This window comes from Gymnoscopelus braueri, assembly GCF_963280865.1.
Source record: "Gymnoscopelus braueri genome assembly, chromosome: 8".
Taxonomy (NCBI): Eukaryota; Metazoa; Chordata; class Actinopteri; order Myctophiformes; family Myctophidae; genus Gymnoscopelus; species Gymnoscopelus braueri.
This window is the reverse complement of record NC_137609.1, coordinates 38,940,016-38,965,301: the sequence shown is the minus strand read 5'-3', so window position 1 is coordinate 38,965,301 and position 25,286 is coordinate 38,940,016. Positions and strand designations below refer to the sequence as shown.

The window sequence follows — 25,286 nt, the reverse complement described above, 5'->3', positions numbered from 1 at the left end:
CTCCCGATGAGCAGGTTGGTGCCTTGCATGGTTTCCTCTGCCATCGGTGTATGAATGTGTGTGTGAATGGGTGAATGGCACAATCAATGTAAAGCGCTTTGGATAAAAGCGCTATATAAATGCCCCATTTACCATTTACATTTTGAATACCAGACTTTTACTAGTAACAGATTATTTCTACATTGTGGTATTAATACTTTTACTCAAGTGAAAACTATGAGTACTTCCAATACTGTACATAAGTGCCATGTTTGGTACTGGTCTTATCCTCTCATTAGTTGCCCAACTTTGTTTCATCCGTCATGTATCTCTGTTGTGTATTGATTTATTGCCTGCTTTGTGTGTGCCTTTATAAAAAATACAGTACAAAGTTACAATGTGCATAACTTTGCAACAGAATTTAAAAAAAGAAAAGAAAGCCCTACATCATGTAGGCCTATATGAAGAGCAGTGAAAACATCAAGTCAATCAATAACATTTAAAATAGTTGTGGAGTCAGGTCTTTAAATAGAAGCACATTTTAAGAAGAGGATAGTGATTTATGGTTTCAGAATCAGATTCAAGGAGACATGGTCCCACCTCCATTCAGAACCAGCAGGCTCCTGCCTGATCACCTCAGGCAGCAAACAGGCTCGTAAATGATTCATCAAATGGAATTAGGGACCAGGCCATGAAGTGCCTTAAAATAGATCCTAAAACATACAGGCAACCAGTGTAGGGAAGTTAAAATAGCAGCAACATGTTCTCTTCTCCTGAGTGTACATATTGCCAACTTTCTTTAGTTTTATCTCCTTATATTGTATTGTTGGTAGCCCACTAGCCCAGTCTTGCAGAACATGTCACACCATTATGAGTGATAAATTATCCCCTCTTGAATCTTCTGTACAATTTTTTGCCCGTTGAGTGTTTTCTTTGCTTATGTTAATCTGTGCTAACCGCTTGACTTATTCTTCATTAACATTTAATGTTTATTGGCTTTTAATTTGCTTTGTTCTTAATCGTCATCTCAACTCGGACTGCAACTGGAAATGGCACATCTACAGTGATGTTGATTAACCACATAAACCCTATATACTTCGTTGACTGTCCACCAGTGGTGGAAAGTACTGTACTTAATCATTTCCAATACTTTTGTACTTTTACCAGAGCATTTCTACATTGCAGTATTCATACTTTTACTTAAGTAAAGAAATGTAGTACTTTTTCCACCACTGCTGTCCACCAGGGGGTATATACAAGCTATTTTTTGACAAATATTCACCCCAGAATAGGGACTCTGGGGTTCGTATGGTTAATGTGCAATGTCCATGTAAAATAAAATCCTAAAAAAGCCATTATAGATCTGAGGCCGCCACCCCTTGTAAGTTAAAGACATGCAGTTGTGTTTCTCTGACACCCCCTTGTGGTGGATTCAAGTCATGACAGAATGCTGTAGAATGAAAATACATTAAACACCGCAGGACGAGAATTAGAAAAAACAGTGTTAGTCGCCTTTATTTTTTATTCAACAGAGAACCTGCTGCGACATCAGAGTAACCCGATGGACAGCAACAAACATTCACACTGCGCCGCTGAAACGATGACTGGCACAGTGGAGCAGTAAGGCCTAAAGGACGCCACACACACGCACGCACACCCGCGCACACACACATTTCATGTCATTTACATCATCAGCTATATTACACCTCATTGGCTGCGGAGTGACAGCCTCATCATTAAATCCCCCTCTTCTCCAATTTCGGTCAGTCAGAGGGGAGGGGCTGGAAGGTCACCTCGAGTTGTGATGACCTTCAGGTCCGTCATAGACGTGGGGCTACAATGTGACGTATAACACAGAGACTAAAACAGTGCATCTCTCTGGTACGTCTCTAAGTTAACACAACCCCCCCCTGGCAATAACACTGCTCTCTGGAAGGCCGGCGTTGTGGCCTACATGGGTGGGGGGTTATCGTGGTTTGGAGGTGGAAGGATGGGGGGGGGGGGGGGGGAGGGAGTCATGCTTTTGGCCGAAGCATACGGAGGAGGATGATTATGGTGCCAGCCGCAAGGTCGAGTGAACTGGTCACTTAGTGGAGCGTCGGGTGGGCTCTGAGGCGGTGGGGGGAGGCGGCGGTCCGCGGCGGTCCAGGTCTTCGATATAAAACATGATGAGCTTCCGGCGCTCCTCCGGGACACACTCCAGGACCAGGTAGCGTTTGTCGTTCTGGAGGACCTTCTCTACGTCTTTGAGGTGCTGCTCCGACTCCTGGATAAGCTTCCTTGACCTGGAGGGACACCGGAGGCAAAACAGCACTTTTCAAGACACGAAAGAAATTCAAAGTGCCTTAGGAAAGGCATTTACACCAGTAACCACTTGAAAGATGTAGACTTTATTGCCCGGGGTTTCTCAGGGGTCTTGGCCCACTCCTTTTTATAAATACAGAAGCATTTCACAACACTCTTAAGCCAATACTGATCATAGCACAAATATAAATGTGAAATCGACTTGTGTTGTGTGTGTACAAACCTATAAGTGATGAACTTGGTCTCCTTGAGCAGGGTTCTGAAGTCAGCTTTGGCTGTGATGTACTTGTCTTTAATGTAGTCTTCAAACTCCCGCTGTCTCTTCTAAATGGACAGAAAACCAAACGTGTTAAATGCCTCCTATGGGTCAGAGAGACTCAAAACCTTCTGTAGCATCAAAACAAGATCAGGGCTTAGTTTGTTGAGACTGCTCCAGTAGTCAATCATCTTCTCCAGTTATTTGTCATAGTGAGCAGTCGTCAGTAATGCCTACTATACTTAGATGTCTTCTGTGTATTGCAGTACAAATACATAATTTACAAGCTTACTTGCCTCCTTCAGTGATGTATTTTGAGGTCAGTGGAAGAACTACAAACTGAGATTGGCAAGGCTGCATTTGATTTCTACTCTTCACCTCAAACGGGGGCAGGGGGTCACCTAAATTCAGTCAGCCATCGTAGCGAGGAAGAGAGGCATTTTGAACAGCTAAAATGGTTTCCCAGACCATCTGCACAGAGGACATCATGATTTCACATTTTGCAACATTATGACAGAGTACAACAACTCCACTGTACTTGCATTAGCCAGAGTACACAGCAGAAGACACAAGATCAAAAAGAGGTGGTCGCTGATTTGGTCAAGCAAGCAACTACTCGAGCCTACAGATGACGGGTGGTGTTTGTGTTTTAATTACCAAAGTATAAAAGACAAATCAATGTGCTACAATTTGTTCCATCCTGGACATTATTTGTTGCATTCTATTTCTGTATATGGTTTTGACCTGGTCTATAAAGTGTCATGAGGCAACTTGTTGTGAGCAGGTGAGGCTTGATTTCTATCAACATGATTCAAGTTGGTTGCCAACTTGGATAGTGTGTCAGCCATATCACAATGTACACGTTCTATCCTGACTAGAAACCTGTGTTGTGTGTTCGTCCCCCTCTCTGCTGTCTCCTGTCTCTCTACGATCATATCTAAATGAAAAACTACTCGAAATACAAATTTCTAGCTAATGCTAGTTCACAAATGTACATTTTGAAACTTGACCAAGTGAAAACAGGCACCAATGGTGCGGTGACAGCTATGAACTTATGGAGTCTCTCTTCAATTGAGAAAATGTTGGTTCAATACTTACCCGGTCACTAGATGAGAACTTGATGCAGCGAGGATCCTCCTTGATGATCTTCTTCACCTCTTTCCATGTGGTGGTCAGTGTGATCTGGAAACGAGCACAGCTTATCAATCAACAAACAAATAAATGATCAATTAGACTGCTGGTCATATTTTTTCTTTTTGAGTTGAATGTTTTTATTCTATGTTATGTAGGACTGCAACTATGGATTATCTACTTATTCCATCGGTTACGTTTTCGATTAATTGAGAAGTGTTTTTTTAAAGTGATAGTCTGTCCTGATGAAGGTCTAACGACCGAAACGTTGAAATAAAGAGCTACATTTTTTTTGCAAGTTCCAGACGGTGCGGGTCCCATTATTTGACTTAACCATCAGAGATCTCCTCCATAATTTATACTTTTTTGACTTACGCACCTGTCGCCAACCCTGGAGGTGTGCATCGGCCTCCTTTACAAAAACATGCATAAACAAATCAATTATTTATTCAAATCAAAATCAGTTGTGAGCTTCACTATTTTTAAAATTAAAATGTTCACCTATAATGACATACCCCAAATCAGCATAGATGGGTCACCTTTTATTTCTTTTTGAGGTTACATGTTTTTATTCTATGTCTCACCATGCTGGTCTCATCCAGTAGCTGTCTGAAGTGTTCCTTCTTCTTCTTGGCCAGTGCCTCTACGTGTTCGTTGAACAGCTTTTCCTTCTCCTCTCTCTCCAGCAGGGAAGCGGACTCCCAGCGGTGGTCCTTGCGCAGGTTGCGGCGTGTGTCCGACCACGTCGCGTCCGAAGAACGCACCTAAAAAAATTAAGCACAGGGTGAACACACAATGTACAAAGAGCAGGCAACACACAGACAATAGAAAGACAAAAAGTCAGTAAGCCGAAGACAAAAGGACAACATCCGAACATCAGTAATGAACTGCCTAAGTGTTCTAACTCCTAAGAGTTCTATTGAAATTCTAATTGCAGTGGTTCTCAAAGTGGGCTCCAGGGACCGTCGGGGTTCCTTGAGGGGTTCCAAATGGACCCTTTACAGGTCTGTAAATCTGAGAGTTATGGGGTTCTTGAAAAGAAAAGCGTTAAGCCATTCAGCAGTTGGTTCAGGGTGGGTTGTCAGTATACAGAAGGAGGGGCAGGGGGGGTAGACACGGCAACATAGGGTTGAGATCCGAAACGGGAGGAACCGGATCCAACATTGAGGAATCGGTTCCATCCCATTTGGAACCGTTTTATCACACCATCAGAGCTGCTACGTGGACTGAAAAACGTTTTCATTTCAAGGACCACCATAACTCAGAGTGTAAAAATTGAACCAAATGGACCCTTACTTGTACACTCTCAGAGTTACAGACATGTAAGCGTCCATTTGGAACCCCCTATAGGAATCGTTAAAGGGAACCGTTAAGGAATCGGACCGTTAAAGAGGGAATCGTTAAGGAACCGGAATTGTTCAAATCCTTAAGGATCCCAACGCTAAGCAACACCTTCCAACAACACAAAATAGGTAGGAGCAGAGGAACAAGACAGACACAGGGGGCATCTCACCATGTCGGACATGAGTGCTCTAAAATGCTGAATGGCCTCCTCTCTTTTGTGCTGCTCCCGCTCTCTGTCAATCTCCTTGGTTTGCTCCGATCGAGCTTTCTGCACCTCCCGCTCCCTCTCTCTGAGGCTGGCCTCGATACGAGCCTGGCGCTCCATCTCTCGCTCCTTGTCAATATCCACGCTCTGTGGAGGAGGAAATACAAACACGATTGGTTGAATTATTTATGTCCACTTCGATTTTACAAGACCTGCCAATTTGCGTGTGTTCAGTTCAATCTGTAATCACAACTATGCAAGCAGTTAAGAACACAATACAAACACACGGCTAACACAGTCAGTAACAATTGAAAAAGGAGGATTCTGTATTTTTCTCCTCATCCAACCATGGGAAGACTTTCCCAATGGAACATTTAATATTTTTGCCAGTGACTGAGACCTCAAGGAAGAGGTCAAGGGAGAGGTCAACCAAAGTGTAAATAACATGAAATAAACAACATGTTTGCATGACAGGATGAATGAGCAATGACAGATGCTTTCGACAACTACACTTGCCTAACGCACTGGTTCTCAACGTTGGGTCCGGGGACCAACAGGGGTCCAAATGAACCCTTGCAGGTCTGTAACTCTGATAGTGTACAAATGGAACCAAATGGACCCTTATGGCTCCATTTGGTTCCATTTGTACACTATCGGGTCAAATGAAGACTTTATGATGAATGATTTTACAGTGTAGTGTAGGTCCCATAGATGAAAAAAAGGTATCAAATGGAGGTCCCGTGGCCTAATGCATATCAAACCGGGGGTCCTTAGAATTCAAAAAGGTTGACAATCACTGGCCTAGCAAACACGTCAAACATACACACCCTGGCACGGACAAACCCGGGTGGTAGGTTGAAGCTACCTTGGCCTGCTTCTCCATGTACTGTTTGAAGAGCTCCTCCCTGAGTGCAGAGCTGTCTACAGCCTTGTAGCGAGGGTCTGTCTCCATCCTCTCCTTCACTTTGCTCCAGCGCTGACTGCCCTCCATGTGCTGCTGACCCAGCAGCTCAAAGAAGTCCAACTTCACCTGGACACACACACACACACACACACAGGTTTGTATAACTATACTTGTGAGGAGATCAACATTTTAGGACGGTGATTTTACGGCCATTTTCCTAGTAAGCCTAAAGCCGAAAAATTGCAGATCTACAAGCTTATAGATCAGCTATTTTTCGGTGCATGACACTGGCACGCTACCAAGTATAAATCATGTTTAACTCTAATTCCGATCCCTAAACCTGAACCTCTAAATGTCTAACCCCAACCTGAATCTTTTTCTAATTGTAAACGTCTAAATCTCTAAACATCTTCTTTCAACCAGAAAACAACAATTTCTCTTGTGAGGACCAGGAAAATGGTCTTCAAAACGTCAATGTCTATATTCGTCAATATTCTACTGTACTTGTGGGGACGTTAGTAATACAAACACCCACCCCTCCCTGTCAGAGACAGATGTCTATTCTAGGGGGGGGAGAGACACCTGAATGCAGTGTGTGTGTGTGTGTGTGTGTGTGTGTGTGTGTGTATTAGAGCTAGTCCTACTCAAAAACGTTTTGAAAATCTTCTCCTATAATGACATGCCCAAAATAGGGATGCCAGGTTTAAAGTACCCATTTAGACCAGGAACCCCTATACGTAACTGTACCTTTCAATACGGGAACCCCTTTTGGGGTTGTTGTTGCTATGTACAGTATATAGCTACATAAAAATGTTGTACTTTTTGAATAAATATTTGAAGTTTTTCAGAAAACTTAGGTCAGGATTTAGAAGACGTTTTTAGAATCGGCCTCAGGTCTAAATGGGTTAATAAATATATACATTTTTCAAACTGATTTGAAAATGTTGCACTTTTTGACATAATACTGGTCAAAACATTAGTTATCTGTGGGCTAGGAATCTCAAAAATAGGTATCAGACCCATTAATCTGGTATTGGTCAAGCTCTAGTGTGTATACGCATATTACCTTTTCTCCTCTGGTCTTTGAATCCTCTTTCTCTCTCTTCCTGATAGCAGTGATAAACTCAGTGAAGATGGCCTCTCTGTCCTTCATCTTCTCTATGGTCTTGAAGCGCGGGTCTCTGCCGTGCTTCACCGCAAACTCACTGAACGTTGTCCTGCACACATTTAAGATCAAACATTCATTTATTCAGGGTCCCTGCGTGTGAGAGCTGTTCATGTGGGTGCTGGTGCGGTGTTAGCAGGTAATTGAAGACATATGGTATAGTTCACAAAGGCATTTGGTTTATTAAATCGACAAACTGTTTTTTTCTTCACAAATAAATCTTGAGTACGGTTATTATCGGTATCGATAATGCCCAAATGGCAGACCACCTGAACGAACACTGTTTGATCCTCAACTGAGAATAGTTTTAACAATTTAAACTTCATGAGATTTGAAAGGGAAGAAAAGTTCAAGCAAACATTAGAAAAAAAGAAAAGAGATTTAGTTAAAACTCTATATTCCGATATTCTATCAGAATATATTTATACAGCTATTCAAAAAAACAAAAACAAATAAATAGATTAAGTGTGTACACTGGCATTTGACAGTCGCTTATCTGTTAGAGCCATGAATGGTCTCGTCTGTCTTTACAGATGCACTAATAATTCCAAAATGGTGGTCCTTTACCTGGGGTTGAGTTTGGCGTCCTCCATCATCCTCCTGAACTCGTCTTTAGCCTGCATCAATTTGTTCTTCTTTTCCTTCCTCTCCTCCTCAGCGCGTGTCTTCACGTACGAATCAAACACCTGCGAGGGGGACACAAGTAAACACACAATAGGTTCACAAATAGGCTATTTGTGGCCATATGGTTCAAATGATTTCAACTTTGGGCAGGTATACGAAACAAGCTGGTCTCCTCCATTTCCTTTCTTTTTAATGTTTTGTGTTTAATCTCTATTCATGATTCATTATGTTTTGCGGTGACCACCATTTAAAATGACCACAAAAGACATCGGTAGAAAATAAAAGTAACATAAATGAAAGAGTGAACGCAGACAGTGAAACAGTAATGCCCGATTTATACTTGGTTGCATGCCGTGTCGTGCACCGCAAATAGCTGATCTACAAGCTCACAACGTGTCGTGCTGCGACGCATTGTGAGCTTGTATTTGCACAGGACACCCACGTGCAACTAAGTCCAACTCAGGCTCAACAGTGAGGGTAAAACAGATATAGTGCACCTGTTTCCTCTCCTTTGGATTGAGCAGAAGGTAGCGAGGGTCAAACACAATCTTATGCAGCTCTTTGTCCCAGGTGGAGAAGGCAGACACCTATATGGACACACACAGGCAAACAGTCAGTTTAGACATACTAGCAGACAACAATAAAAATACGTTTAACCCACACTCACAATTTGGACTTTAAATGCTGGGAGGCAGGAACGTGGATGCCAACATTTAGTTTGTGGACTGTCTGTGGAGTACTTCTACAATACAATACGACCTACTTTTGGTATGCAACACACAGCGACTTCCCTAGGCGTACCCATAATTCCAAGTTTGGTCAATCTAGGGTGTGTCGTTTAATGCAGTATGGTATACAAGGCAGCCAAGTGGCCTTGTGGTTTGAGTGTCCTCCCTAAGATTGGGAGGTCGGGGTTCCGATTCCCCAGCCGGGTCATACTAAAGACTAAAATGTCTCCCAGCTTGGCACTCAGTATCAAGAGTTGGATTGGGGGTAAGTTCCTGCGACATACTTGGCGTCATGTCCAGGGGGTGTACTTGTACAGTACATCATGGCCGGGGGTTGCACTTGGACATCACGCCGCCTCACGCTCACGGAAATAGGCTCCTGCCCTATGGGCCACATTGCTTGGCAAGGCTTACCACACAAGGCTGCATATGGACGACGTGCAAAACCTGACTAACATCAGTGCGATTTATAAATGTGTGTGAGAGCAAGCAAGTCTGTTACCCCTCTCTCCAGCAGCATGTCTTTGAACTGGGTCATCCGGGCCTCTAGGGGCACTATGGCCCTCTCTCTGGCAGCTCTCAGCTCTGCCTCCATGGCCGCTTCCTTTTCTGAGTCGGCCTCTTTGGCCTCGTCCTTCCTATAGAGACATTATAGAGACAAAATGACACGGTCACACATAGTCTGGTGGGCCTCAGACCCTCCGTCATCTATTCCAGTAACGGTCTGAAATTAATCACACGTCACCATGTCTGGGTTTTTCCAGAGAAAGAGTAAGGTAAGCCTCTGATTGGTTGGGCTGAAGTGGAAGTCTGTTTAATCTAAGGAGTTGGTTGGTCAATTCAAAACAATCATAAATGCACACTCACTTCCTTTTCTTGGCTTTGATTGGCTCGTCATCATTCTCCTCAGCAGTGACTGGTACCTCTGGCTCGTCCTTATTGAGGCCTGGACACACACGCGAGCACACACACACACACAGTTGGGATACGGAAGGGGAAACAGTTTCGCACCGTTTACCGTGCGCACCACCGAACGCCAACGGCCACAGCCGAAACAACACGAAGCAGCGGCCATTGAAATCAGCCGTCTTCGCTCGCAAAAGTATGTAAGGGATAATGCATGGGGACGTAGTCATTATTCACATTTAAAGCCCTTCAGGGCGATTAACCACCATTATCCCGCTTATTACACGGCTACTTAATAAATACAATGAAAGTATTCCATAACTATTGGGCTGGGCGGACACGTTTGCCTCGGAAAACAAATGACACAATGGAAAAAAAATCGCCCCAAAACACAGTCGCCCCGGGCCAAATCCGGCGGTATTACAGGCAAATCGCCAGTATATACACTGGGGGGCGACTGTGTTTTGGGGCGACTTTTTTTTTTCATTGGGGCGACTTTTTTTTCATTTCCTCATTTGTTTTTGGGAGACGACGTAGGCCTAATAATAGAGCCCTGTGCGCGGCTAGCGGGCCGGCCGCCCGTAGGGTGGACGGACCTCTAGTTAAGTATATAGGGCTTATTAAAGGAGTAGTTCACCCAAAAAATTGCTTATTTTCTATCAATTGCACACCCCATGAAGCCTTCAATTCAGGGATTTATTTTAGTTTTTGTGGCATTCCTAAGCCAATAATTTGATGACCGGGTGTATTTCCGGTAGGAGACACAAAGAATCTACTTTGTGTCTCCTACCGGATACATTAGCCGGTAGGAGACGGGAATCAAATTATTAGCTTAGGAATGCGACAAAAATAAATATAAATCCATGGATTCAATGCTTCATGGGGTGTGCAATTGATAGAAAATAAGTAATTTTTTGGGTGAACTACTCCTTTAATATGCTATATATTGTATACATATATGTTTTCATGGCCCTACCCGTCTTCTTGCCGTCGTCCAGGCCTCTCTTGTGCGGTGGCTCCTGGATGTTCTTGTCGACGTCAGCTCGGCCGACCAGCTCCTCGGGACGGTCCCACATGGACAGCCGAGTGGTCGGGTTGTAGAAGAACACACGGTCGTCACCTGTCCACACCACACACCTTGGAAACAACACACACACACGTTGTGAGCTTGTAGATTGGCTATTTTCACAATCCTTTCACGACACTGTTGTGCAACACAAGTACAAAATAATGCTGTGTGGTTAATCAATTCGATGATCTATGAAAATGTAAAAACTAAATTATACATCGTCTGTCGGTTGGAAACCTCATATGTCAAAAAACGTAATCGATTAGAAAATTATCGAAAGTTGCAGCCCTAAAAAACCTAAAAGATGGGAGAGGATTCACACCCCAAAACATACACAAAGCTAATGTATTGACAGAGTAAATCTAGTGTGTGTGTGTGTAGTGTAGTGTGTGCAAATGTACCAAGGAGTGCCTGGGATGGGGTTTGTAGCTACAGGCTTGGCTTTCTGAGCCGCCTTCTCCTCCTCTGTCATCTCTTCCTCTTTAGGCTCCTGCAGACAGAAAAGGGTGGAAAGAGGAGAATACCATTATTTGTGCAACAGGTCATCAAACTAATCGATTTAATAAATAATATTAAATTAAATTATCGTTTTGTTTTATTCGAAAACGTCCACGAATTAAAAAAACAAATAGCTACTTTTGTGTGATACCGTTATAAGGCAAAACGTACGATAGGGCTTTAGTGGTTAATAAGACTAATTGATTTAGTTGATTCGCTGACATCTAAATCACTTGATTCGTTGATATATGAAAATATATATATCAATAAAACATGTTTCAAGATTAGCTGATTAAAACATGTTTCAAGATTAGCTGATTAATTGAAAAAGCAATCAATAGAATAATCACTAAGACAATAATAGCTGCAGCCCTAGTGTGGAGCTTTATGTGGAAGGTGTCCATACCTCCTTCTCATTGGCGTTGTCCAGTTTGTTCTCCTCCTCTTCCATCTCCATGGCCTCTGCTTCCTCCTGGGCCAGACGCTCAGCCTTAGCCCTCTCTGCTTCTTTCTCTGCACACACACACACACACACACACACACACACACACACACACACACACACACACACACACACACACATTAAATATTGAACTGCTAGAGTAATGGGGTCGTTAATCCAACTACTGTAGTTACCAGTGGTCGAGAACAGTGGTTCTCAAAGTGGGGTCCGGGGAACCCCAGGGGTCCTTGAGGGGGTACCTGGGGGGTCCCCAGCAAACTATGTTCATATAGCATAAAACAAAACAAAAAAATAGCCTTTTCACAAAATAGCAAACCCGAAAAAAACTAAATCTAAACTAAAATTGAAAACATGAAGTCAAAGCGAAACGAAAAACAAAACCTAATGGGAAATTCATACAGACAATAACCTCGGTGGTTACCTTTTTCGAGCAGGGCCTGGGGTTTCTCCCAGGTGGACTCTAAGGTGCGGTTGTTGTAGTAGTACGTCTTGCCGTCGGCCGTCTTGTACTCGGACCACTCTGGGAGCTGCAGAGATCCGGCCAGGGAGGCGGGCGCCGCCGCGAGCGCCAGCTGGGGGTGGTGGTGGTGCATCATGGGAACAAGGGGCGGGGCCATACCGGGGAGCATCCCTGCCACCGCGTCAAGAGGGGAAGAGTGTGATTGGTTTACAGCTATTTGACTGGGTGGAGCTGATGAAGCACTTGTTACGTTCGCTGTCGGGTGGAAACCTTGCATGTCCAAAAACTGTTACTTTTCAGGAAATGGGAAAAAGAACCTGTGTTCCATTGGATAATAGTGTTGTTATTATTTAGTCACAATGTCTTGTTAATACTTTATTGATTCAATATTTATAACAGCCGATATACAAGCTCACAATGCATCCCAATAATAATAGCTCAGATTTATATAGTGCTTTTCTAAGTACCCGAAGTCGCTTTACATAAAGAAAAGAATGTGAAGCGTTGTGAGCTTGCAGATCAGCTATTTTGGCTACTTTCGTGCGACACTCTTGTACGACGAAGTAGGGCATTAACTTACGAAAGAAAGCATTGAACGTTGAAAAATGGATACACAAGGTTTCTGCCCGACAGCAACGACTTATTAAGTCGCTCTGGATAAGAGTGTTAAATGTTAAAATGCTTAAATTGTAAATTGATGAAGGATCCAAGTCGAATAGTCGATAGTGTACACAGCAACTTCCTGACTAACTAATAAGGGTGTAATGGTACAGGTACAGGATTTGTATGGAGCCCATGCTGTACATGGCTTGTGGCGCAAGTAACCCTACAAACCCAACAAACACAGTCATGCATTGCGGAAGAAGAAATGTACAGTTCCACCATGTTAACAGTACACTGTCCTTGACAACGTGACGTATGCTCAGCCTCTCATAACATGATAATGGGTCCTGGGGTCAATACGGCCAACACTGATATCTACTGTAAATCGTTGCGGTCGGGCAGAAAACTCCCATCTCCATATTTAAACTTTCTGATTATTCGTAAATTAACGGCCCACACGATCATACTATACTACTATAGCGTCACACAAAAGTATCAAAAGTAGCAGATCTACAAGCTCGAAACGGGACGTGAAGCAACGCATTTTTTGAGCTTGTCCATCTGCTACTTTTGAATTTGAATCCTGAAAAGTTACAGTTTTGGACATATGAGGTTTCCACCCGACAGAGACGAAATGGACAGTTTCACATTGACCTTTCAGTAAAAATGGAGAAAGTGTAGTGTCGTTCATCAACGTGATGTGTCTGTATTGTTCAATAGATGCAAGGCATGTCGCTGACATTGATTATATTATATTACATGTAAATACCTATGTTCCATAACTGAGGCAAAAACTGATTTGTGGGCCGTCACACCCCATAATTGATCATCTTACTCAGTAGGATGTCCGGTTAAAAATTACTTAGTAGGATGACTGGTTAAAATAAAAATTATAAAACGCTATAAAATGCTCCAGTGAGCACCACTGGGAAGAGCGACGATAAGCCTGTTATATACGTATATTGCTACTTTGTCAGGGCTGTTCCCCGACAAAGGATGTCTGGTGGTCCCCCAGGACTGCTTTATTTTCACTTAAGATGACTGAATTCAGGAGTTTGAGGGTTTATAGTTCATTTTGTGGGAGAGATGAGATAACTGAATGTGGAAGTCTAAAATGTTAAGCAGCTGTAAAACCAACATCAAAATGGACAAAGTACAACCACTTGACAGCCTGACACACCATTAACCACACACACACAACCATGCCACAAAACTAGACGAGCACAACCACATGACCAGATGACATGTAGGCCTCAATGTTATTAATTACTACATAGCCAATATAAAATACCCTCCGTCTGCTTACTTATTTACAACTTACAGTTCACGCTCATAAAATACCACCATGAATCGGTGAGTAATCACTGATCTACACACTAGCAGTACCCAGGCAAAACCAGTCATTGTTATGTTACCCAGGACTGAAGGTAATACGCCACCTAGAGGTTCAAGAGACTCTGACAATTGTATTATTATTTTAACTGGTCATACAAGTTGTCCAATTTGCTTTCCAATGAGATCACAACAGACACTTTTTTCCCCCTTCAATTGTTTAACATTTATATGGGAAATGAGGTAACATATTAGGCAGCATGCCACTTTTCTCCAAAACAGCTTTCAGTCGTATTGAGAACTTGTGTAGTTTCACAGTACCTGCCTTGCTTGTTTGTCCAACTATGGACAGTATGAGCAGCACCTACCCATCTAGATAGACCTAAAAAACAACCAAATTCTGCATCATAAGGATAAACAGATAGAACCACATATCACATGATGTCAAACTAAACTAAATGCAAGCTGAGTAGAACTATCCTAGGTATAGGTCCCATCCCATGTTCAATCCTTGCTATAGCCATTTGCCTTCAAATCGTGACAGTGAGCTGAAGCCCTACTTACTGATAACAATGCTGCATCCCTACGGATAAGATCATCACCTAAATGCCTTAAAAACACACTGCGTTGTGGTCACTATTATTACATAATCGCCTGATTGCAATCATTCGAGAGAACAGATTTTGCATAATCATCAAGAAATGTTCATACATTTTCTAACGTGTTCAAAATGTGCGGATCTACAAGCTCACAACACATCATGATGCGACACGTTGTGTGCTTTTAAAATGGCCATGTCCACCATTATTATTATTATGTTTTAACATTTTGAAAGTATAAAATGATTAAATATGGCCTGTTTTGTTCATACACATTTTATGACATATGTTATTGACAGTCATTTCTTTGCGTATTTAAAGTTCTATATCGTCTCTGTTGGGTGGAAACCTTATATGTCCAAAACTGTTACTTTTCAGTTTCAGGATTTAAATTCAAAAAAGAAAAAGTAGCAGATCTACAAGCTCAAGACGTGTCGCTTTCCGCCGCGTTTCGAGCTTTCAGATCTGCTACTTTTGAGCGACGCTGTAGTATGATCAAGTAGGGCGTAAGATTTACTAAAGTTAAAATATGGAGATAAAAGGTTTCTGCCCGACAGCGACGATATCTGCCCTGTGTATGTTTTGATTACAAAGCCCGAAAGGTAAACATAAATGCAATTTGTATTTACACATGTTCCAATGTTCAATGCCAAAAAAAACACAAATAAAATCGCAATCATTTGTATGACAAATCGTCAACTACAATTTCATGATGGCGACAGCCCTAGTAGCTGTGTTATGGGTGGTGGAATTCCACTACTACACACAGCACACGTTCACAGCACTCACTGCTCACGCCCATGCCAGTGTATTGAAGGATACCCATGTACACACGGTATGAATCATGTAGACACCATTCACTACCATGCCGTTCTAGCTGTCAGCGGTGCACGGCTGGGGGCTTTACCGTTAGCGCTGGGGCCTGCCTTTACAAAGGGTGCGCCTACTATGTGCATCATTGCTACACCTCCTGCAAGAACAACGGACAAGCAAGCATTGGGTTGGACACAAGAAGAAAACTATATGCATAGGATGCCAGAGTTAAGAATGTATATAATATGCACATGTGATTTTAAGTACATGTGCATGCCAGAACCATGACTGACACACACACACACACACACCACGCGCACACACACACTTTGACAAGGGAAGTTCACCACATAATTATTAACAGGCAGGTTTGACTAAAACATTTTTCTGTGTTACAGACATTAACACCATGAGCACATCACACTAAACGTAGATTCAAAAGTACATTTTGTTTACAGGCCAATGTTGTTATTACAGCTATGACAGGATAACGCATCCCCACAAACACCAGCAATTTACATTTCTTTAAAACACAGTGGGAGCAGAAAAAGGAAGGAGCCATGTGTCAGAAAAGAAGGACGGGTGATAGACAGGATCTATGGCAGTGGTTCTCAACCTTTTCAGGCCGCGACCCCCTAAATTAAAATAATCCTATTTGAACTGGGGACCCCTCACCCTGACAAGCACACAAGAATTGTAGTTGAGTTGAGGCATTACATTTAGTTTGACTCAATTCCACAGAAATATTGTGAAAATACAAGCTCACAACGCCTCGTGTTGAGAGGCATTGTGAGCTTGTAGATCAGCTATTTTCACATTTTTTGCCTCTTGACAATTTGGCCAATGTTTTGTTTGGTATTAAAAGTCCTTAAATTGTTACTTTAACTATCATCTGGGGAGTGGGGACCCCCCGAAAAACATGTGGGGCGACCCACAGGTTGAGAGCCACTGGGTTTTGGAAGGGGGGGGGGGGGGCACTGGGTTGAGCAGCGTGTACCTGGCAGAGGGATGTGCATGCCAGGCAGAGGCACTCTGAAGGGTGGCACCATCACGGGTGGGAAGGCGTGGGTGGGCTGGCCAATGTTGTGTGGCATCATCGTCTGCACTGCCGTGACCGACGGCGGCACGGTGGAGACGGTCACCACGGCCATCGGCGACATGGAGATGCTGGACGTCACTGTGGTGGCGGTGTTCATGTCCGCTGCCACGGAGACTGTCGTTGGATGGGAGCAGGGAGGGAGTGTTCAGCACATGTTTTCTTGTTTGTGTGATAGCATGCACTCCACTGAAGTGTGTCACATAAATAGGGGTGTTCGAACTAACTGATTGAAATTGGTTATAAAACATTTATACATTTTTTTTAAATAAAACATTTTTGGGGGGAGAAAAGACCATTTGTTCTTTTCCTTCATTTTATATGATAGCACAAAGAGACCATCAATTACAATAGGGCTGCAACAAAGATTTTCAAAAATACCAAAAAGCACAGTTCTACAAGCTCACAACGGGTTGTTATAAGCTTGCAGATCGACTATGTTCACTATTTTAGTATAAAATAGGACTTAGGTGGTTACTCAGACTAATCGATTATTATTATTATTAAAAAATATGCGTTAATATATAGACAAATAAAGAATTATCCCAGGGGGGAAAAAAATGCTTCTTGATAACTCGATTCATTTTAAAAGTAATTGATAGAATAACCTTTAAGAAAATGTGCGATTGTTGCAGCCATAAGATATAAACATGTCTGCTAACCTGCGATGGAAACAGGAGAGGGCGAGTCTGGACTGGAGGTGTGGGTGCGTGAGGGAGTCGGTGACGGGGCCTGGGTGGGGACGGCTGCTGAAGCTGCCATCGTACTGGCTGTGGTGTTGTTGACACTGCTTGAAGTGGCAGTCACCGCGGGCCCTCCGGCACCAGAGGCAGCCGCGGCAGCACCGGTGGTGCCGGCTCCTGCGCCCCCCGCAAGTAAAGGGTTGAGCTCAGCCTGCTGAATGATCTTGGCCACGTCTGGTTTACTCCACGACGACTCTCTGGTCCGAGCATTGTAGTAATATGTCTGAGATGGCATGAATGGTAGAGGAGGATATTGTTAGACATAGGTGTGATTAAGGCAGGTTCATTCATCTCAAATATATTGAAACATCACTAAGAAAATAATCGACAGCCGGTCATTTGGCTAAATCCTTAATTCCTCGCCCTGGTTTGTGTGTGTGCATAAAGTATCGCATATTATGACAGTCTCACCTTTCCCTCAGGAGTCTTGTTCTCCACCCAGATCTCCTCAGCAGGGTTGATTGGTGCTGGGGTTCCCGTTGCGGGAACGGGGGGCATCCCAGGCGGGAACAACATCCCTGGAGGAGGGGGCAGGTTCCCCATGGGCGGGGGGAGGAATGGAGGTCTCTGTGGCAACACAAAAAAGCCAATGTTGACATGTCAGAATTGAGGCAACTACCAAGTTTTGAAGATATGATTTAGAAAAAGTGATCTGTTTAGTATTTTGTTGCTGTAATGCTCATACAGTAGATGAAACTATGTCACTACAGTGTGTGAATTTACTAGAGATGCACCGATTAATCGGCCGCCGATTAAAAAAGCCGGTTTTAGGTCACACCGGCTGGATCGGTGCTCGGCCGGTCACGGTCATAAATTCCGATTTTATGCCGGTCAAATTGAAACTGCGTTGGCACTGCGCAGCAACAGCATGATGATCAAAGTCGTGTGAGTCGACTCAGTAAACATTAGCAAGAGAAGCCCACAGATGGTGCTGATTACCATTGAAATATAAGGATACATATATTGAATATCTATACAATATGGAATATATTATATTCCATAATGTTGCGCGCAGTTATAGCCTAGTCAATGTAGTGACTGTCGGTTTGTCAATCACAGGGAATTTAAAGGCAGTAAGTGCGTCACCAGGCTTCTCATACGGTCCATGCAAAATATGTTGTAGACTACAGAAAAAAATAGCCTTTAAACATCCCTTTTATTGTAGCCAGTTGCAAAGAAAAAATCACCCCCTGACTCTCGTTGCATATGCTGTTGAAAAGACAACTTTGGCAAGGACGGGTGGTGTGTATGTGTGCGTGTGTGTGTGGCCCGGGAGTGCATGCGATGCGATGCGTGTGCGCGCGCGCACTTCTCTCATACAGACAGTGGCTGGCTGCTCCTCCTACCTGCAGGGTTGCCTCTTATTCTAGGCGCCATCTGAAAAGTCCTTAATGCTGTAAACAGCTTCCAACAACAACTCTAAAAGACGTTGTGATGTGATCATGATATCAGCCATCCATTCCACACCGCTGGTTTAATTCATGTGCCTATACAGACGTCTTCTCATCTATCCAGCTGTAGCCTATTAAAGCTCGTTAAGACTCGTCTGAAAGTTTAACAAAGTCCACTGAGCAACAGAGTAGTGTAACATTTTTAGTCAGAGGTTAAAACAAGCCAAAACAGTGACATAAGGTGAGCTGAGAGAGATGAAGCAGGGACCCCCTTCTATATTGTATGAAATTTTTACTTGGTCTGCTCTTTTTTCCCCTCTACACCTATATACCTCTTTGCCAAAAATAGCAGATCTACAAGCTTGTGAGCTTGTAGATCTGCTTTTTTTGGCTTTAGTCCTCCTCAGAAATGGGATGCTAGTGGTTAATGTAAAAAATATCATATCACACAAAGATTTGGCAGCCCCCCCCTGTAGTAACTCTGGGGACCCCCTAGGGGTCCCGGACCCCCTGTTGAAGACCCCTGGACTAGAGTGACATAAGGTAAATTTCTCACCTTGAAAACAATTAAATGCAGACATGTCCTGCTATGTGTCTGAATGGGAAAACCTTATTTATTTATTTTTGCTTTTAGTTCAAATAAGAAAATAATTTTGCATTAAGATAAGATTTTGTTAGTTAAAAAAGATTACCATTTTTAATAAATAATAATTTCAATAACTGACCTCAATATGGACCCATAATAAGTTTTGCCAAAATCATGCAGCTCTATAACAGCGACAGCCATAACAGCAATGGTACAAATAAAAATGATGATATGGCATAAGTGCTCTTTTCCTGGTTTATTATTGGTACTCTGTATTGGCAAATACACAAAATTAAGTACTTGTACTTAGCCTGAAAAAAATCTAGTTCGAAAATAGAATATCGGTATCGGTAAAACCGGTATCGGCAGGTCAGACTTTAAAAAAAAACGGTTATCGGTATCGGCCAAGGATTTTGCAATCGGTGCATCTCTAGAATTTACCTTACCATACCTGCTTACGGTCTTATTATGGTATTTGGCGGTTTGAGCTTGTTATCCGTGTGGACAATTGTGTTATTGAGAACGTCTGGTCCATCATAGCACACAAATCGGTCAGATACGCAGATACTTACAGTATACGTCCAATCGACTGTTAGAATTCTTTAATTACCGGTAAAATGTAGTGTCCCAATCCAACCCTGACAGTGCATTTGAATCAAATAGGATATAGGCCGGTGTGTCTGTGATAGCTCATCTCTTGAAAATCTTGTACTTTATCTTTGAATTTTGCAGTCTTTATGTAAATTCGTGACTGTGAGGCAGACGAGCAGTTTAGTGGATTCTTGCCAGTCTAGGGCAGGCAAAACTTCAGGGAAAAGTAACGACCATGGAATTTGAAACAATGTTGTAATCAGTTATAAATCGCATACCCGCGGTCCGTGAACCAGCGATTGACATAATGCGAGACAGTTTGTGACATCATACGATCAACAGCCTGCAACTCCCCTACAAAGTTGAATTCCAGATAAATAGCAAACAATGCAAGAGCTACATAATCTTTATGTTTGTTAATGTGTTTGAGCACCCATCCTATGATCCTACACCCATTTTGTTTATTGTAGCGTATTCTAAAGCATGTTAAGAGGGGTGCAATGTTAGGTGACCCAAAAGTAACACCTAATTGATGTCACAGCGGATGAAGAATAATCAATTGATCATTGATTAATCATGTACATACCAAACCTGAATGGCTTGGTATTAGTGTTCACTGTTCATACAACAATACTGTATAGCCTAATGATAAATTGTTCATTATACCCAAAACAAGTGTATGTATGTTGTCGACCATAAATCAGGTTTAAGACTTCTGGCCCTGCTCCCCAATTGAAACACCCTGGTACCTTTCTTGCTGCTCACCCCCTCCCATACCCATGCTTCCCACTATAGTAGTTTATCCAGCCCTAATTGACCAATTGCTTTGGTTGCCATCGCCTGTTGGGAGTGTGTAGGGAAGGGAGAGCTGGCTAGTTTCAAACCACAAAGGCCTATTTGACCTTGTTTATCATTGGTGGCTGCAAATTGCAAAACAGGGCATTGAAAAAGATAATGTTTTTTCAAAGTTTCTTCTGTGAAATTCAAAGGTTTTTCCAGCACTTTAATAACATTTCATGCACATTCATTACCTTGAAAACACAAGCATTTAAACAACATCAAAGCTACAATTCACAAGTTTTATGTCAGTCATCTCCACCTCCCCAAGGAGAACTAGCTACAATAACTACCACCACCATCCTACAATAAAGTAGTGTGGTATCTACTTCAAATAACGACAACTTTGTCAAACAGTCGGTGGTCCTAACTCCTAACTACCCAACATCAATTACATTTTCACAATGGAAGAGTAACGACCATCTCCAACCACAGCAGATGTGCTAGTTATATTGTATTAACATACATACAGATTTATCATATTCGTTAAAAGAAGTCCCGGATTGTAGCTTCAGATAATGCATTACATTCCTGGGGTTCACTGGCAGCTGAATGAACAGTCTGTGGACTATGGTTGCAACGTCTCTGGTTTTATTCCCGCCGGAGCCATGTGTCTACCCTCAGCATCCCATCTCTCTACACTCTCCTATATAAATAAAACAATAACTGCCTAATGGAAAATGTACTCGAGGTCAGCACTGGCCATGTGGAATGAGTGACTCAGCTACTTTGCTTTGTGCTCTTATTTAACAGGGTGGGTTCTTCCTAAATAACAGCAAAGGTCCTCGTGCAGGCAAATTAACAAAACGAGTCCATACCCGGGGATGTGAGCAGTGGTATGTGAGCACTGAGGCTTTATGGGTCAGGATTTAAAATGTAGTATCCCAGCTGTCTGTCCCTATTCCATCCATTTCTTCACTGAGACTAAGGCATCTCCAGAGGACATCTACACTGATCACATTTAAACAACATTTTAACAACATTGAAATAAGCATATCTGCTTCAAATCAATTCATATTTCAATGTATGACACATCGTTTGAAAGCTTACATTCTGTATTTCCATAATCTGTAAAAAGCTGAAAAACTTGAGCACACAAGTGTGGCGTTACACAGCTCAGTAAGCAGTTGTGATGGCTCAGCCTGTTTTTCTGTGGAACCGTCACACACAATCCCACACCCAATACTCACTTTGTGCATTCAAAGACATGTGTAATTTGTGTAATTTACTTAATTGTGTGGACATTTGACTGGTTAACCCTTTAAGACCTGAAGCCGATTCTACATGTCTCCTAAATCTCAACTGTTTTCTGAAAAACGTATGTTTCTATGTCAGTGGTGCTCAATCTTTTTCATGTCAAGGACCCCCAAAATTATATGTATTTGGCCGCGGACCCCCATCAAAATATTTTGTTCCAGGGACCCCTAGAAGCAAAGAATAGAGTAAAAAATGTTCGCTTTAAAAATATTTATATTCAAATATTTTCACACATTTTCACGATTTTTCAAAAATAGCAGATCTACAAGTTCATAGCGCGGCACTCGGTGCCGCGCTATGAGCTTGTATATCTGCTATTTTTGAATAGCCAAAGTGTACAATTATGCTTTTTAGCTCAAATCAAAAAATGACACAGTTCCAGGTCTTAATGGGTTAATTTGAAATGGATCGCACTTTCGACCGTGGCCAGACCAGGAGGTGGGACAAGACTACCAGATTTCTGAACAGCTTCCACCGGCTAGCATCACACTGTTGAACAAGGCCTGAACACTGCCTGTCACACTGGAACACACACAGGATTCGGGCTACCCTCTTATGTGCTGCTACTTTTTGCACCTTATGCCTAACCTCATGTCCGTACCTGCTATTATGTGGACCTAACAAAGCGGTGCCACTCTTTTGCACCTTATGTCTAACCTCATGTACATAAAAAAGAAACGCATCCACTGGAAGGTAGGTGCAAGACCAACAAAAATAGACAAATCAAGAATAAAAGTCCCCAGTCAAAGCTTTATTGAATTAACATTTAGGACAAAAAAAAAAGTCTCCTTCAGAATGAAGCATGGACAAAACAAAATGATTCAAATAGTAACATTTAGCCAGGCCGACCACCAATCAGTGCCGAGCTGCACTGGTAAAACAGTCAATGTTTTCACAGAGTGCCTAACCCATTAAAACCGGGAAAGCATCCGTGTCATTTTAGATTTTAGCGTTGGCTATTCGAAAATAGCAGATATACAAGCTCCAGCGCGTCACTTCGTGCCACGCTGCGAGCTTGCACATCTGCTATTTCTTTTAAATTTTTTAAAAATCTTGAAAGTGTGAGAACTACTGATTTAGAAGGCGTTTGTAGAATCGGCCTCAGATCTTACTCATCTTAGTAGATAACCTATTGTACACACCTGCTGCTTTTTTATGCTATAATGTGTGTATAAATATATATATATATATATGTTGTCTTCTCTCTCTTTGACCCCCCCCCCCCTTTTTTGCATGAAAACAACGAATGATGGAGCTTGCACAAAAATTATTTCCCCCCACTTCTTAAACCTGTTTAACTTGTGAAGTGACAATAAAACTGGGATTCTGATTCAGAATATTGTATAAGAGTTAATGAGCTGTCAATCTGGGTGCCAATCTTTTGTTTGAATTTGCTGAATCTGTCTTGAGATGTCTGAGATTTGTGAGATGTCCCGTACGGTTCCATTTGTACACTCTCAGAGTTAAATTAACACCGAGGATTTTACAGTGTAGATTTGGGTCCCAGAGATTTAAAAAAAAAAACATATCAAATGGGGGTCTGCTGTCCGAATGATGCATATCATCAAATTGGCGAAAAAGGGTTGAGAACCACTGATTTACTAGTGTATAAACATCTATAGTGTGTACCACTGTAGTGAAAGGCAATTAAAAAAAGACTCACCTGTAGGTGGGGAGGTCCGATGATGGGCGGCGGGAGACCACCCGGCGGAGGAATGGGCGGCATACTGGGGTCGAAGGGCGGGCGTCCGAACGGGGGTCCTCGCGGCGGGGGTCCCCGCATCATGCCGAACGGCGGGGGCGGCGGCCGGAGGAGCGGCGGAGGGCCTCGTAACACGGGCACGGGGGTCTGGATGGGCGCAGGGCCGCGGAAGCGCACCGGCTGTTGCTGCTGCGCCATTCTGCCAACAACCACAACAGCAATAATCACTCACTAATTACCACGTCAGGTCTTAAAGATCACAGTCTCAGGGGGGGACTCGGTCGCACGACGCAAAACTAGCCGATCTACACAACAGCTTTCATTCATTCATTCGTTCCTAGCCTTGGATTATGACTATCATAGATGTATTTGATCGATTGTTACATTTGTACATCTATAAAAATGTCAAAATCGATCAAATACATCTATGATAGTCTTGATCCAAGGCTAACTAGTTCCCATTGTGTGATAATGTGTTGGTTACCTCGCCATCTCTACTGGCTGAGCTTAAGCTACTAGCTAGGCTAACACTAGCAGTAGCAGCAGATACACAGTGGTGGAAAAAAGTACTCGAATTTTTTACTTAAGTAAAAGTATCAATACTGCAGTGTAGAAATACCCTGTTACAAGTAAGTAAAAGTCCGGAATTCTAAATTTACTTAAGTAAAAGTACAAAAGTATTAGTTAAAATATACTGAAGTACTAAAAGTAAAAGTACTTTATTATGCACGATATCCCATTTCACATGATTCCAAATGAATAAAAATCGGTCGAAAATAGCAGATCTACAAGCTCAAAACGCGTCGCAAAATCGTGGGCTTGTAGATCTGCTATTTTTCAAATAGCCATGGCTGAAGTGGTTAGTGTGTGTTTTACAAAGTAACTAGTTATGAAGTTTTCAAATAATTGTAGTGGAGTTAAAGTACAATATTTGCCTCTGAGACGTAGTGAGGTAGAAGTGAAAGTATTGAATATTGGAAATGCTCCAGTAAAGTAAAAATACATCAGAATGGCACTTAAGTACAGTACTCGAGTAAATGTACTTAAGTTACTTTCCACCACTGCAAGCATCCAATCAAAACACTCCGTTTCAAACCAATAAGCATTGTATAGCATAGCATGCTAGTAAGTGCCAGCTGTATGTTATGACTGGCTATAGGAACTGCATCATTCAGTGCATCAACACACACACACACACACACACCAGTGTCGACGTGAAGAAGTAGTGAGTTGAGCACTGCTTTAGACCAGATGTTTACCTGCTGCTTGCAGCCCCACGGTCTGCTAACCCTGGCTAAAGCTAACCTAGCCTGCTAGCGTGGTGCTCACATTCAGTAAAGGGAACACCGACCAGCTTTCACAGATGCACGATGCATTTTTTACATTTTAATATGTTTTAATTCAACCGTACGTTTTTCGGAGTGCTATCATGTCGCGGTCACCGTTTGTTTTCATGCTTCGTTCACTTTTTATTCTGACCTGTTGTCGTTGAAGCCGATGCTCTCGTTCTCCGTCTGGTCCGCCATTACAGGGAAAATAACGGTTCTTCCTGTAAACGCCCCGTTGCACGTTTGTCCACGTGTCATTGGCTAAACGACACGCCAATCACATTCGCGAGCCAATCTCAAAGCTCGGTTCATACTTCGTCGCGCGACGGTGTCGCGTGCTGAAAAAGAGCAACCTTGCAAGCTCACAACGCG

The 25,286-nt window shown here is 42.6% G+C and overlaps 1 protein-coding gene across 10 annotated transcripts; it reads right to left on the bottom strand.

The window, feature by feature from the left end:
* Positions 1 to 1,468: 1,468 nt before the first annotated feature.
* Positions 1,469 to 25,120, bottom strand: LOC308089760 (transcription elongation regulator 1-like). Of its 10 annotated transcripts, none has more exons than XM_080434665.1 (22): positions 25,066 to 25,120; positions 23,548 to 23,785; positions 17,634 to 17,789; positions 17,142 to 17,445; positions 16,381 to 16,596; positions 15,478 to 15,540; positions 11,998 to 12,207; positions 11,520 to 11,626; positions 11,017 to 11,105; positions 10,523 to 10,683; positions 9,508 to 9,586; positions 9,143 to 9,278; positions 8,410 to 8,499; positions 7,856 to 7,974; positions 7,190 to 7,340; positions 6,085 to 6,249; positions 5,184 to 5,366; positions 4,255 to 4,434; positions 4,050 to 4,082; positions 3,638 to 3,721; positions 2,507 to 2,607; positions 1,469 to 2,264 (listed from the first exon to the last, which is right to left on the bottom strand). In XM_080434665.1, exons 1-22 carry the CDS (start codon positions 25,110 to 25,112, stop codon positions 2,063 to 2,065), a joined length of 3,114 nt encoding a protein of 1,037 aa, XP_080290791.1. In that variant the 5' UTR covers positions 25,113 to 25,120; the 3' UTR covers positions 1,469 to 2,062. The 10 variants fall into 10 exon arrangements, 7 of the variants coding, with proteins under 7 accessions (XP_080290791.1, XP_080290793.1, XP_080290794.1 ...); XM_080434667.1 differs by having other exon boundaries at positions 15,478 to 15,537; XM_080434668.1 differs by having other exon boundaries at positions 24,998 to 25,074.
* Between the last annotated feature and the right edge of the window lie 166 nt (positions 25,121 to 25,286).

Excerpts from the sequence above, each read along its gene's own strand:
- LOC308089760 (XM_080434665.1), bottom strand. The coding sequence starts at position 25,112 with ATGGCGGACCAGACGGAGAACGAGAGCATCGGCTTCAACGACAACAG. Across the intron at positions 11,627-11,997 it reads CCAGGCCCTGCTCGAAAAAG|AGAAAGAAGCAGAGAGGGCT; the intron begins GTAACCACCGAG and ends GTGTGTGTGCAG. Across the intron at positions 7,341-7,855 it reads GACGCCAAACTCAACCCCAG|GACAACGTTCAGTGAGTTTG; the intron begins GTAAAGGACCAC and ends AAATGTGTGCAG.